The 15,798-nt window shown below is 40.4% G+C and overlaps 2 protein-coding genes across 10 annotated transcripts in view; one reads left to right on the top strand and one right to left on the bottom strand.

Annotated features, from left to right (window-relative positions):
- rpl38 (ribosomal protein L38) overlaps window positions 1–15,798 on the top strand; it is a 374,880-nt gene that overhangs the window by 1,261 nt on the left and 357,821 nt on the right. Inside the window, exon 1 of one of the 3 annotated variants that reach the window (XM_071462784.1) lies at window positions 1,291–1,301. The exons of 1 other annotated variant lie outside the window; for it this stretch is intronic. The gene's annotated coding sequence lies outside the window, so the exon portion shown is untranslated. Of the gene's footprint in view, window positions 1–1,290; window positions 1,302–11,707; window positions 11,724–15,798 lie in introns of those variants that run through there. One more of the 3 variants, XM_071462790.1, reaches the window with a different exon arrangement.
- Window positions 1–15,798, bottom strand: part of sdk2b (sidekick cell adhesion molecule 2b) — a 253,404-nt gene that overhangs the window by 73,190 nt on the left and 164,416 nt on the right. For 6 of the 7 annotated variants that reach the window (XM_071462774.1, XM_071462772.1, XM_071462775.1 and 3 more), the window contains exon 2: window positions 8,871–9,030. In XM_071462774.1, coding sequence (XP_071318875.1) covers window positions 8,871–9,030 — 160 coding nt within the window. Of the gene's footprint in view, window positions 1–8,870; window positions 9,031–9,338; window positions 9,651–15,798 lie in introns of those variants that run through there. The other variant, XM_071462776.1, reaches the window with a different exon arrangement.

Below are 15,798 nucleotides of genomic sequence, written 5' to 3'. Positions count from 1 at the left end.
TGAACTGAATGATTCATTCAGAATCAACTGAATGAATCAGTTTTTATTTGGCAAATGTGTGAATTAACAAGTTTTCTCTGTTGTTTGCGCAAAACAGTTTGGACAGAATTACATTTACATTTCTGGCCAAAATGTCCCTGCAATTGCAAATTAGTGGTATATATACAAAACATAACAATATAACACACAGAAACATAGAAAGAATCCTCAAGACACAATAAAATTACATCAGACCAGCAGCTGTCATTCCTTCAGTGTGGCTACATAGATCCCAAAAAGATATCACTCATTTTAGTACTTATACACATAGTACATATAGTACTTAGATATAGAAAACTCTTAGGTGTATATGAAATCACCACTCAGTACATTTAGAAATATAGACATGAACAACACAGGAATACTACAGGAACACATGAGGAGAACACGGCACACTGAAATATAAAGACATCTGTAGGCAACATGAGCAGTCAGAGGAAAGGTCTGATGTTAAAGTTCAGAACTGCTCTCTCCTCAGGAGTAGAGAGTCGATATCACCTCCTCTACGAGGGCGTTTTATAGCTTCGATGTCTGCATATCTGGGAGTGAATATGCTATGCTGGGCTTTTTTATAATGGACAGTAACTGGTCTTGTTACATCCTGGTTATGAATAGGACATCTGGGTTTGGTAATCCTTGTTTTAATGGTTGTAGCTGTTTTTCCAATTTAAGCAACCCCCAGCACATTTTAGTATATGTATTACATTTTTCATATTACAAAATACAACGCCAAGGGGACTGTATTTTGTAATATGATTCTCCCTCAGTGAGGATGAGTTTTATATGTGAAATGACATTGTTGACAGTTCCAACATGTGTAATTGCCAGGAGGGAAGTGACTGAGGAAGTGTGAGGCGTGTGTGGTACCCCTACCCACCCCCTCACACTTCCTCACTCGGAAGGAATCTTCAATAATAAAGGACATTACATATTGTAGTCCACAAAAATTTAATATATATGCTCAAATGTCCTTGTGGGGTTGCTTATATTGGAAAAACAGTCAGAACTCTTAAAACTAGGATTAAGTGCTTTTCGTAACCAGGATATAACAAGCTCAGTTCTGTCCATTTTACATTGGCATCAAAAGGTGCCACAGTGTGTGGACCTCTGTTTTTCTTTCTCACGTTGTTTCATTAGTCCAGCACCTGTTCATGTTTTACAAGATGTGCGCATCTACGACATTTTAGGATGGTCGAAACCAGGCGTTTAATCGCCGCCGGTTTGTGAGTGGGTGCTTAATTAACTGAGGTACTGATCTCTGATGTGTGCAGAGACCTTAGGTTTTCGCTGCAGCACTTCTCTATCTATGTGCACTCTTTTGGAATACTGTGCGAGTCTGTTTAAATCAGGGAGCAGCCTGCAGACACCAACAGCGTCTGCACCCCTGCCAGCACCCTTTGAATGTAGGTCAGCGATAAACGTTTGGGAACCTCACCAGTTATGTTTCCATCACATCGTATCAAACTGCAGGCACAACATTATGCAGACTCGCACCATAATGTGTCAGCACAGCGTGAAACCTAACTACACGTGATGCATCCTTTGAAATGGGACGTTCTCGAGTATCCGAGGTGTCGGGGGAAAGTGTTTCAGTGCGAACGGTTGTTGCTGTAATCCCACGACCTTGTGCTCGTACAGATATGGTTCATAATGCCGGCTGTGGATCACCAATTAGAAAAGCAGTCATACCTGCTGCCAGTACAATGACACACACAGCCACACACTCATACACAAACACAATACATGCACATAATAAAACAAACGCTGTATGTTGTCTCTCTCTCTCTCTCTCTCTCTCTCTCTCTCTCACTCTCTCAGTTGCACTTTCTGACTCACTTGCTCCACTCCACTGTAGAAAACAAGGAGTGAGCGATGGCAAGGGGGTAGACAGAAGGTTAAAAAAAAATCTATTGTATCTGGGGGCTGTGGAGGAGAATGCCAGGGAGATAGAAAATGGACATTTTTTGTTACAGATAGGAATCCATTAAGGTCATCCGGAGAGAGATTCTGTCTGGCTGGCTCTGTCCCGAGTCCCGCCAGTCTCTCACACTGTGTGATTCAAGTGCAGACCCGAGAGCAAGCGAGTTTTCTGCCTGTAATTGGATGTTACTGCTTCTCTTTCTCCTTAACTAGAATATCACTGATCTCATTAGAACTCACATGCTGACAAAATCAAATTAAATGAAATAATCCACTTAGTTAAACATGATCACTTTCTGTTGCTTGCAGTTTGGAAATTATGTTTCTGTTAAAATCTTTTTTTTTTTTATTATGGTTCTGGTTAAGTTTTACAACACTTCAATTTTTCTGGCTGTTACAACAACAATAAATAATGCAGATGTTTTAAATAAAGAATCTTAAATTCTGAATTGAATAGAGGAATAAATCCCTGCTTTCCCCAGTGGGTGTGATGTAGAGATTGTCAAGTCCTACAAGTCCCTGGGTGTGATGCTCAATGACAAACTGGACTGGTCCACGAAAACGCTGAGGCCGTTTACAAAAAGGGCCTGAGCCAGCTTTACTTCCTGAGGAGGCTCGGGTCCTATAACTGTATCTGTAATAAAATGGTGCAGGCATCAAGGTAAAGGACGCAAATAAGTTGAACAAACTCATAAAGACGGCAGAGTCTGTCACTGGCATTAAGCTGGCCAGACTGGAGGAGGTGGGCGACGTTCCCACAAACATGTTGCTTTCACCTTCTGCCCAGTTCTTCCCAAACCAGCTCCATGGGGTTTGAGTCTGGAGGCTGTGCTGCTCTTCCATCTCATGAAGCCACAGTCTGGGTCTGTTCCTCTGATGTTTTGGGTCATTATCTTGCTGCAGGATGAACCCCTGACCAACCAGACTGTCTTCCTTTGTTACTTGTCTTTTTCTCGCCATTCTGACAGCAACAAACAGCACTACTACCTGCAGTACAGTACTGGCCTAATAATACATCAAAACAGTTGGTTCCAACACTGTCTTTGCTCAGACAGTGGAGTCTGTAAGTCATCAGCAATGCCATTGCTAACCAATTTCTTCCTCCCTGGTAAAAGGGAAGCAATCTTTCAGTTTCTGGTGACTTTTTTAATTCTTCGATCTGATTACCACTTACCTTTGTACCACTTATGGTGAGTGCCTGGACTTGAGCTGCTGAGATTTCAATAAAAACTGTGTGTTTTCTAAAAGTTTTAACTGGTGGTGTAGCTTACCAGGTAATTTTTTCAAGGACAATATCATTTCTTCCAGTGAAGTGGCTCTACATTTTTTATTGTTTATTTCATTTATTTTTCTTTTAATACTTTTATTCAGGATTTAAGTGCTCTTGACTCAATGCGGAGCCTTGAAGAGGAGAAATTAGAACAGATGTGGAGGTAATGGTAAAATAAATAATATATAGTATATTTGAATTTAATGTAAGTTGGTGATGCAGAAGAGTGTGCAAGTGGGCAACAACAGCAGCAGGAAGAGCAATGCATCAGTTTTTGAGGTGTGCTGAACGGTGCCGAACTGAGGAAAACAATACACAGGCAGGATTACAGATGGAAAATGGGAATGAATGCGCAAATTTGAATCTCGGCATCTTATTCGGAAGCTTTGTTTATTCCTCATACAATTTCCTTCTCCTCACATGCACCTTAACCCTCCGCCCAAATCCACACACCTATTCAGGGGACGGCAACTGGTTGCAACTTGCTAACAAGCAGACTGTGTTGGCTAGGTGTTGAAGTTATTCATGGAGAATGCAAAAAGAAAAATACAAGAGGAGGACATTTTTGCAGTGTCCAATTTGTTTTCGTTTTGGGGATTTTTGGATGTTTATGACAAATTGCTGTTTATGGCAGCCAATTTGGATGAAAATAAAGGTGTTCTTTTTTTTTTTTGCTTTCAACATAATTTGGTTTCTATTCTTGCTGAGATTATGTGGCAAGAGTTGGAACAAGTAAACATTCAGAAAAAAAGACAACAAAAAAACACAATTAACAGAACAATACCCCATCCTGTTTTTAGTTAAGTTTGAAACAAATATTTATTAATTTAAATGTTTGAAACTCAATCATGTATCACATCATCAGAATATTTGTTGTTGTGCGGAGTCCACAGGGAGATATCATCACACACACACACACACACACACACATACACAGAAAGCATGTTGTCATCTACCGCTACTGCTGTTTTCCCTTCATCTCCATCTAGTTAGCAAGCTGAGCTCGTCATCTCTTCCCTCCAGACACTGAATAATATAGTAGTGAACTTGTGTTAATTTGCTCGGTGCCACCATGAAATTATATCTGTTTAAAAAAATTGGGGGGAAAAAAAAAAATGGATGCTCCGTGGTAGTTCGCATATGAGTGGATTAACCTGAAGCACACAGGATGAACAAAGACGAAGGATGAGAGAGAGATCAAGAGTGTGAAGAGAGTTGGGAAAACGGAGCGGAGGAAATACATTTACAACATACAATATTTCAGGAAATACACGACTGCAACTTCATCTATACACCTATAGCACCAGTCCACCACTTAAAAGAAAACATGCTTTTCTTACACAATATAAATGTATTATATAAATGTAAAGCTTATCGCTGTCACATTTAGAGAAACCACTAACTATTTCAGAGACCATCGTGACACTTTATTATGTGAGCTGTCAAAATGTTAATCTCGTTTGCTGATTTTTTTTTGGTTTTTTTTGTGTCTTGATTGTGAAAAGCAGAGTTGACAAAGAAAGCACTTCTCTTGGTGTGTATTGTAGGAAAAAAACTAATTTTCACTCCTCAAACACCGACAACAACAAGGGACAGTTAATACACAGAGATGATAAGTCAATCAGTGTGAACTTGTGATTCTGGGGCTGTCATGTCTTCTCCATAATGTAATTTCATTTTCTCCTGGGAGTGACTGCTGAGATTACATCTACTTTTTTTTTCCTGCCTTCATAAAGTCCTTTAAACTTTTTTTTTATTATGTCTGTCTGTCCAGCTCATTACAATTTAAAAATTGAAGAAAAGTTTACTATTCCCCACAGGAAACAGAGGCCACACTCCACTAGCCCAGCCAAGAACCAGTTGACAAACAAAGCTGACTCCTGAGGTTTGATTAATAATTAACTCTTTTAATTAAGTTTCTAGCTTCATCGGCAGCATAAAGACTGATGGCGTGATAGGTAATCACCCCTGAGGTTTTGGTCATGTGATAGGAAGTGGTGGCGTTATGCTGTCTATTTATAGACCAAACTGATCCACTTAAGCTTTGTGAGCGGGATAATTCTATGACTGATGGGTTCAAACGTCCTTAATTGTATTGGATGTAATCTTCATTCTTAATTAAGTTGAATTTTAATTTGGAGATAAATCTTTTGCATGATTATTTGGGAACAAAGAACGCAGGATGCTGGCCAAATGGTGTGAATCCATGTGTGGATACATGTGTGGATACATGTGTGTGCGGCTGCTTGGTACTCAGATGGTATGTAGGTGATGTGCTGAGCCTCAGCTCCCACTCCCCAAACTCCCCACAGCAGATCACTAAAACTGTGCCACTCTCTTACTTCTTCCAGCACTCTCTCTCTCACACACACACACACACAGACACACACACAGACACACACACACTCACGCACACAGAGCTACATGTTGAATAGTAATGCTAGCGCAGGCACATACCTTGCAGTATTGATCGGTCGCCAGAGGACACAAGGTCAAGTCGCATGGTGTCAATATTTAAAACAGCACTCAGCACTGGGGACCTCTACTATAACCTCATTAATATGGGGGGTCTGCTCTGTTCAAAGTCTCTCCTGGCACAGAGAAGGCTGACTTGAAGAATGAGAAGGACTGCGCGCGCGCGCACACACACACACACACACACACACACACACACACACACACACACACACACACACAGACTTAAATTCATTGCCTGGAGATTACCCTAACCATAACCATAACCACTGCCTACCTGGCCCTAATCTTAATCTTAATCACTCACCCAAAAATGACCTTTTTCCCAATTGGGGACACAGCCTGTCCCCAGTTAACTGGTCTTTAGGTAGCATATGACAGAAACACACACACAGAAATCTACTTGATTTGATTGCGAGGGATTTGAAGGGAATTGTTGTTTGTAAGTCTTTGTGCAGGAGGGGCTTCACTAACGATTCACTATATTCGATGTAGGAGCCAGTTCTCAATATTAAAGGACCAGTGTGTAGGATTTACTGGCATCTGTGAGGTTGCAGATTGCAACCGACCAAATACCCCTTCACTCACCCCTCCCTTTCCAAGCGTGTAGGAGAATCTACGGTGGCTTTCAGGTCATGTAAAAATGTGAAATCTCTACTGTAGAAACATCATGATGCAACACTGCTCCTTTAAAACAACCGTGTGTTGCGTTATGTGTGAGTTCAACCTAGCCAAACCTGGCACTGACACAATAACCAAAACAAAGCAAATAGACTGCACTTATATGGGGTTAAAAAAAAGCACCTTACAGTTGAAACAGTTGTCAAAGATCAATATATTTTTCAGTTATACCACACGTAGATGCACAATTACAGACTGTTGTTAAATTCTCAGTCAAAGCAAGGCTTCAGTTGCTACATAATCAATAATATCTGTGTAAATATGCTGTATTAGATACGTTTCTGCATGTCTCTGTTTGTTGAGGGGCTGGTAATATGTCATGGGCATCACTTTATTTCAGCAGCTAAATGACAAGAGCTTCTGCATGTCTTCAGTCATGCTTTATGCACACACACACACAAACACAGAATCCTGCACAGCTTTGTGCCTGACTACTTGTTTAATCACCCATTCCATTACTCAATCACTCACCCAATAACAGAGTCAAAGGTGCCCCGAGGCTCCAACAGACCGTGTTATTCTCAAGTACAGTCCATTCTGATCAATTGTTCTAGCATCTGTGTGTCACTTCTGCCCTTCCTTCCCCTCTGTTCCCACTCTGGTCTTATCTGTCCCCAGAGATTGTCAGGAGAAGGGCCCAGCTCCATCAACAAGGTTGATATTGCTTGTACGTTCACCCTGTGTTGTTTTCACATACACACTCTTTCTCACATATGAACACAACAGTTCAGCTAGGATCAGCAAGGCGTGTGCCAATGAACTTTCTTTCAATCCTCTAGAGCTTCATTTACACCGCTGCCTGCACACACACATACAGGCACACTAACACTCGGTGCAGACACACTGCTCTCTGAGATAAGAGCAATGTTTGCCACATGATTAGGATCTTCCAGTTACTATTAAAGACGGTTTATCTCCTGCCCTAACCCTCATTCACGCCTTTCGCTTGTTTGCTGCCTCTCCAGAGAGAGAGTGATGGAGGTCACAGAGCCACGAGGGGAAAGGAGAGGCAGGAGCGAAACAGAGAGAAAAAGCAAAACAGCAAGAGCTGTTTCTTTATTTAGTAGTCTACTCCTTAACAAAGCTGTAACTGGCCGTGTTGGTAAAAACTGCACAGAGAGAATATTAGCTGTACTGCCCTACAGACAGCAATTACTTCAGAAATGCTAAAAGTAAAAAAAATAAATAAATAAAAAGAGTTTGAAGGTTTTAGCTTTAAATTTACCCTAACTTTACATGTCTACAATATTTTTAATTAAAAATACCATTGTCACACTACAATAACTCTTGAGCCCTTGAACAATCTAAACAAAATACACAAGCACAAATAAAGTAGTCTTTTAGCTTTCTTGTCCATTTGAACTAATGAACTAGTAAAATAAATTAATCTGTATTTAATAAATTTAAACATGTGATTTAGCTTAATATGCCAAACAAACTGAATTCCCCTGAAGATAGAAACTAGGATGGCAGTCACAGCTATGCTGCTAAAATAAGCGAGCATATGTTACCTTTTACTAAGACTATCTTAATTAACTTCTTTTTCATCAGAATTTGATTTAGTAACTGCATCATTTCTGAGGTACAAAACTAATTATGTGAGGTCATGAAAACATTTTTTTGTCTTTTTATGCAATGGGAAACAGGTACTGTAGGACATTATGGGTAAGTGTGCTCTAGTTTTAGCTAATGCTACTTGTGGTTGCTATTCTAGCTAGCTTAAACTCAAAGAATAGGTTTCGATGTAATATAATATGCTACATGTAGGTTGAAAGACTTATTGGTCACTACAATCCTTTTTTGTCCATCACCACATAGTAACTGCTGTATTGCGGTTTGGCTAGGTTTTTAGCTAGTTTAGTTTAGCTAGTTAAATTAGACAGAATTTCTCAGAAATTACACATTTGGCTGAATAATTTTTTTTATGAGAATTTGATTTAGTGACTACATATTTAGGTACCAAACTAATAATGTGAGATCACAAAAATATTTCTTGAACTATGGGAAACAGGTACTGTTGGAAAATGAGGGTAAATTTGGCTTTAGCTAAGGCTAACTGTGGCTGCCAGACCAGCTAGCTTTAACTCAAAAGATAAGTTTGTATTTTTTTTTTTAAAGTCAGGTTCAAGTTGTGATATCACATGCCCCATGTATGGTGAAAGACTTATAGATGAGTGTAATCCTTTTCTTTTGTCCACCCTCGCCATAATAAAACCAGAATGAAGTCACTGCTATATTATGGTTTGGCTAGGTTTTTAGCTATTTTAGTCTATATCACAAAAGTTACACATTTGGCTAAATAATTTTTATATAGTACAGGACATGTCAAAACACATGACTCAAATTTTAATGAAATATGTGTGCTGTATATTTTGACAGTATTGGCTACTGGCAGCATTTTGACATAAATGAATCTTCTGTCCATTTTATCATCACACCAACACACACATCTCTCTCTTTCTTTGAGTATTCAGCTCGTACTCACCTGTACTCCAGTGAGAAGCGGGTTAATTCAGTGCTGTTGTGGATCCATTTAAACTCAAGTGGCCAGCTCCCTTCAGCCATGCAGGTCAGCACCAGCCTGTTGCGTTCCAGATGGAGTTGACTACGCACCGGCTCTGTCTTGAAATAGGGAGGCACGTCATCTGTAAAGGATAAACAACAGAGTCTGAAATTGAAGTTTCTTTTGTTTTCTTTTTTTAATGAGACGTCTTGCTGTACAACCAAGTGAACGGAAGCATTCGAATGAAAAACACCCACTCCTAAATCCCACACACATCTATGAGCCCGGAGACACAAATGTTCACATGAAAACACAGACAGAAGAATGGCAGGAAAAATAAAGTAGAAGCTTTAGGGATAAGAGAGAAAGACGCAAATTTACTCATCAAACTACTGAAAACCATTGGAACGGGAAGACTTGAACAGAGAGGCAACTGCAGTTAATGCTTACATCTATCCGACTGTAGCAGATTGCACATGGTCAGATGCTGGGATCTTATCTAAGACAAAAGCAAACTCTGGTGTGTTTGATTACCACTGGCATATAAACACCAAGCTGCCAAGCTCCAGATGGAAAACCCTATCTGAACGTGTCCCATTTGGAGCTACCTAATCTCATGCAAGGCACTGCTGCTTGTGTGAGGTGCTCTTGACGTGCTCTGGGAGTGTCAGGGATGTCTGGCTAACAGAGAAGAGGAAGCAGAGGCATCAAGTCAGGAGGGATTGGTCCTGCATCTCCCGCTCCGCGTATTTGTGTGTCAGTAACTCGACAACTTCTTCACAGGGTGGTGCGCAGGCTGAACGTGGCTAAGGACACGCATTGATTTTCTCAATCAAGAAGCCTCACACACAAACTGTCAAGGTCCCTCATGCTTCTAATATCTCACCCTTGATAAATGATGTTAAAATGGAGAGCTTATTTGATGATCATTGTAAATATAGAACACATTAATTGGATGGTTGGACAATATAATTATTAAATTGACTGATAATCAGGCATTGAAATTAAACTGTCAAAATGATCTATAGTGCTGATATTTAGTTCTTCTATTTCGGCTCGACAAATCCACTGGAGGTAGACAGATAGGAGTGAAGGAATGATGAGGAAAATAGAGGATGAAGGTAAAGAGACCAAATATGATTTACAAGCTTTTCACTTTCGCTCACATTCAATTTTACTACTACTGAGGCTTCTGGAAATAGAGTATATGCTTATTTTGATTTCTTACAAGGTAGAGCCGAATTAACACAACAAGTATAGTGTGAGGTACAGTATCTTATCCTGTTACACCACATAATACAAAACATCTAAATGCTCTCATTTGAAAATATTGGTCATCAATTAGGTCATTCTTGTTTATGATGATGCAGTAATATTTAGTCTACCCTCACTGATATAAATGGAGTGGAGAAAAATCCTCTCTGTATAAAAGCCCCGCAAATTACAGCCTCCACACTGACCGTGAACCATGACTGTGACCATATGTCAACACCGGTCTAAAACACACACGGCACTCATGAAGGCTGCACTTACAGTAGGACTGTTGCATTAGATGTTGGTTTTAGCTTCAGCAGATGATGAACTGGGCACATTCTCCAGAGAAGTCATGAAAGATGAAGTTGACTAATCTTGTTATTCTAGAAAACCAGAAGTTCAAACATTACTTTAAAATTAGTAGTTACCAACCTTTTCCGACTAATGGCCCACTTTGAAAACTCAAAAATGTTGGCGGTCCACATCCGGACACATAACTACAGGGAGGCCAGATAATGCCACAGAGCACATTCTATTTTAATAATGATGACTGAAAATGAATAATAATGACTGTACATTCAGGATTGAAAAGGAAGCATGGGAGGCTCATTTTTCTTTTTCGTTTGAGGGGGAGAGATAAATTGTCGATTCACCATCTGTCTCTTGACTCTCTTTCCTTTTAACTCTTCATTGGCTTATCACAGCAACAAGTCTTAATATGAGAAAAAAAACAACAATCAAAGGTGTTTTTTTTAAACATTTGCAATGTTTTTAAAGATCATTTCCTTTGATAACATTAAAAGACATAATTTTTTTATTTTTCATAATTACATATTTTTACCAAAATTGTGCTGTGTTGCAAATGATTTGTCAGCCCACTTGCTATACCTTAGCTCACAGGTTGGGAACCACTGCTTTAACTTATGTTGAAAAAAGTTGTTTGAAAACTTTATAAGCAGAAATATTTTTGCCATCACAAAGAACAAATCCAAGGTGATAATTACACACACAACAATACAATGTGGAAAAAAATGAGAAATTATACATTAAAAGAAGTTGTTTGTAGTTCAAAAGTGAATGACATATCTCAATAAATCAAGAGTGAATATTCATAAATTCCAGCACCCCCCGATGCATATTTATAAACTTGCCTGACTTTTGACTTTTGTTAACCTGAGCACAGCGCCAGCCCGTAGGCTGGTCAGCATGAATAAATATTTATAACAAATATGAGAAGACAGAGGAGAGTCAGTGAAGCACCACACAGTATTGATCTAGATTCCACTTAAATTACAACCTAGCATTTTCAAGTTCAAAACTGTGCCCCCTTGCCGTCCTGTCTGTGCTGTGTTCTATTAAAACCTGATCCTTTAAGCTAGTCAAACACGAAGACAGCCTCCTCACAGCAGAGGCATAAAAAGCAAAAACACAGACACAGCTAATCAGAAAGTCATTCTGTCAAGTCTGTCTGTGCTAAGAATGAATTCACAATGAACCAGAAGAAAAAGGAAAACTTAGGACAAGTGAAATGAGAGGGAAACGGGTGGAAATGATATATGAGGAAGAAGCGTGGCAGACTGAGGGCTTAAGAGATGCAAAAACAGAGATAAAATGTAAAATAGACTCTGAGGTGCCTTTAGAGTTGGAGTGCCTGGACATCTCCCAAAGCAGTGTGGGTTAATGCTATGCTGGGCACAGAGGAAGATAGGCTGCAAAAATGAGGGAGATTGAGATGTGCAATGGTGATTTGAGATGGCTGTGACTAATTGTTCCCTGGCGATGTGCGCTTTGCTTTTATCTACGATGGGGAGATAACGGAGAATGAGAGGAGGAGGTGGGGGTAGGGGGCAGGAAAGGAGGGAGGCTTGGAGGGAGAGGAAAGATACAGGCAGCAATGCACTGGAGAGGGAGAGAGGAGGGATATTCAAACAAAACGCAAGTGTTGCATATGGTATATCGCCCACACGCAGATACTCGTTCACCTGCAGGAAGGCGTGAGGCCAAAGGAAACACTGATCACTGATGAGTATCTCCAGTCGTCCCTCTCATTAGGAAGTCCATGAGAGCTCATCAGTGATATCTAACTGTGGAATCAGCTCACGCAGTCGGAGGAAAACTCTCTGGGGACGTGTGCTGACATCGTGACTTAGGGCTGCAATTATGGATTATTTTCATTAATGTGTCCATTTTTTTCCCATTAATCAATTAATCATATAATCTATAAAAGACCGAAAATATTGCTGGCAAAAATACTGCCTCTGATTAAAAAAATAGCACTGCACTTGACCGGCCCACCGCCAAATAACAATCAGACACAGATAACAACTACAAAGTGAACATAGTGGAGCACTTAGCTGCTAAACAGCAAGATCTATTTTCTGATATTCATCAAATTCTTGGTTAGTAGTTATAATAATTAGTGCCACCAGCTGATTATCCTAACACTCACATAAAAACCATTAGATGGAAACATGCATTAATTTGCTTTTTTTTGGCTGAATTTCTCAAATTTCCATTAAAACAGCAACGTCACTGCAGAACGCATTGGTGACAAGAGACAAATGATCTTTTCTGAAAATGAAGTAATTTGACCTGAGAGGGGATTATGTCTGTCCCTCAGCCGGAGGGAGAATAAATGTGTGACATGTGGTTAGCACTTTTCTAAGTGCTCGAGGGTTTCGCAAGAGATGGTCACTGTGTGCTGATGTTGAATGAACTGAATTACCTACAGGTGACTGGACCGTCACATGTGCAGTGCAAACTGTAAACTACTGCAGACACTGATGAACGAGGATTATGCCACAAAGGGACTTTTAAAGACTAAAGTCTAACACCCTCTCACATCTTAAGACAGTATCTTTTTAGTCACACTCGATAAGATTTAGTGAAGAATAGTGACAAGAGGGTTCCTATCACTACTTGCAAGAACATATTCCTTTGAGATTATTTCCCATCATGCTTCTGGTGGAAATTTACAGGAAGAAAAATATTTTTAAACTCTAAATTATTAAATTATTACTGTTGTTATGACTATATTTTAAGTTAGTAACTTAATACCATAAAATGACTGGAAGATATTTTGTATTTCTAGTATATATATACTTATGATCTCCTGTTTTATTTGGACAGGATATTTTCCTTGTGGCCAATTACCCTTGACTTCCCTAAGTATTTCATGCCAGCCTTACTCCATGCTCACTAACAACTCGGTTTGCTGCTTCCTGTTTGGTGCTGGAGAAGCTGACAGTGTTCACGTCGTTGAATGTTACTATTTGCAAAAGCGAAGAAAAAAACGTACAATAATAGACCTGCTCCATTTTATTGGAACGTCAACACGAAAAAAAAAGAGACTGACTAGAGGCAGCTCGGACGATCACCTTGCAGTAAAACTGCTTGAAAAGTTGTTTGGTCACACATTCACACTTCTGTCACAGTCTTAAAAACGCACTCATAGACCAAAACCAAGCCAACTTCCCACTGTGCGGCTGCCTGCTTCCTGTGCAATACAACGCAATTATTGTGTGACAGATTTCATCCCTCATTTGCATACAGCATAGCTCACGCCAGAGGATGCTCCCTGGAGACACAGCCCAGGTTGACACAAAGCTGCGGCGTGTGTGTGTGTGTTTGTGTGTTCGTGTGTATACGTGCAGGTTAGTGTGTCAGACGGATGCTCACAACCTAGTCTGGAGCACACAGTCAATTAAATCAGCTTTCTCATTAATGAGAACAGTGCCAGGTACAAATGCCTGCCCTGAGGTGAGAATTTATAATCGAGAAGAACTTGGAGAATTCATTTCTAAAATAACAAGAGCTGTCGTACGGGCCATTTCTCCTGTTTCCCTCCAAAAACTAAACTTGAAAAGATAAAAAACAACCCTTTCAATGCTCCTAACCAGCGTCTAATGTCACACAGCACTGATGGAAACATGAGGAGAATAAATAAAAGAGAAACAGGGGCAAACACAACAAGATTAGAACACAAAATAACTAAATCATGAAGAAATCTTTCTATTTGAACCACAAAATATTTTACTTCATTTGTATTTGTATCACTGTTGCTTTCACTCTTCAGGTGAATCATTTCAGAAATCAGACGACTGATTTTATGCTGCTTCTGCATGACGATGTATCCGTGATGTCAGACAAAGGTTGTTTTCGCTGCAGTCAGGATCGTCCTTGGACCTTTTTTTTTTTTTTTCATGCCTGAACAAAAACATGCTAAACTGAAGGTGATGCTGGCTAGATGTGTTGAATTAGTTTTCCCTGTTCATGTTGCCTTGTGCATCTTGTCCATTATCAAGGAAATGCATGTTATAATATTCATGAAAATAAGATCTTTTCAATTATATAGTTTTCAATAATCCTCAATACCTCTGAGCACTTGCCAGCTTTAGAGATGAGACCTTTTCTAAGCTTTAGTGAGTCTAGTTCAGAACACCCCAATGAGCCCCCCCCCCCCGAGAAGTCAGGCAGTTGACGCACACACGGCTGCTTTTCAGTCTCCAGGAGGCTGTGGTGCTGCGGTGGCAGCCATGAGTAGCAACCTCCCTCCTACTTCAATCCTCAGGGGCCCAGCGCTCTTGGACACAGCATACATATTTCAGCTGCAGCCTTGAGGCCCCATGCACACACACACACACACACACACACACACACACACAGGTACACACTTGCATATAAAAACGTACTCACCGGTGTTGACAGACAGCCAACTATACATTAATTACTAATGGGTAATGAATGTGTGTGTGGGGGTGTAAATGACTGTTAAATGTATGTGGATGCTTGTATCAGTGTGCAGTTGATGTATTTATTTCTATATAATTTGTGTGTGTGTGTGTGTGTCACTCTTTGATGGCAGGTGTCTGGATGTGTGTCTTTGTGATGCTGATGAGGATGGAAGTTTGCTGGTGGTCTAACCGAGCTGCTAATGGCCCCGCTGGGTGTGAAAATCTGTTCTACTGTCTGTCTTTATTTAGCACACTGGTCTGGCCCTCTTGCTGAGTCTGTGTGTGTGTGTGTGTGTGTGTGTGTGTGTGTTTGTGTGTGTGTGTGTGTGTGTGTAGGATTGGAAATGGAGGAGCTCCAAAATGTGCCAGTATATGTATGTCAGCACGGAATTGTACATTTTGTGTGTGTGTGTCTGTTGAGTGTGAAAGAGTGGTTTGGTGGCAGTAGTGTGTGTGTGTGTGTGTGTGTGTGTGTGTGTGTGTGTGTGTGTGTGTGTACGTTGACTGATATTTTACTCATCCCTAAGAGACACTCAAACCAAGGCCAGCTGCTGATTTGCACCAGCCTCTGTCCATACACAGACACACATACAGTATGTGGCAGATGGATTATACAGAACCAATCACTTGTTGTGTTCACAAACATGCACATTCCCATACATTCACATACATGCGCACACACACACACATGGAGTTCGGCCTTGCATGCAGCTTTTGGCACGTCTCCAGCGTATTACTGTTGGCCCTTTTTTGTTCCATTCATGGCTCAGTGACGCCTCCTCTTCCTCCTCTTCCTCCTCCTTGCCTGTAGCACTGCATTTCCCATGAGACCGTGCTGCCGGCCTCTAATCTCCACTCTCGCCGGTCTGCTCTCCTCTCACGACTTCAGCTTCAACTGGCAGTCTTCCAGCACTGCAGGTCCA

The sequence above is a fragment of the Trachinotus anak genome, unplaced genomic scaffold (genome assembly GCF_046630095.1).
Source record: "Trachinotus anak isolate AG129_WGS33_773 ecotype Australia unplaced genomic scaffold, CSIRO_AGI_Tana_v1 ptg000025l, whole genome shotgun sequence".
Lineage (NCBI taxonomy): Eukaryota > Metazoa > Chordata > Actinopteri > Carangiformes > Carangidae > Trachinotus > Trachinotus anak.
Note: the sequence above shows the minus strand (reverse complement) of the source record. Positions and strands in the feature narration are given on the sequence as shown.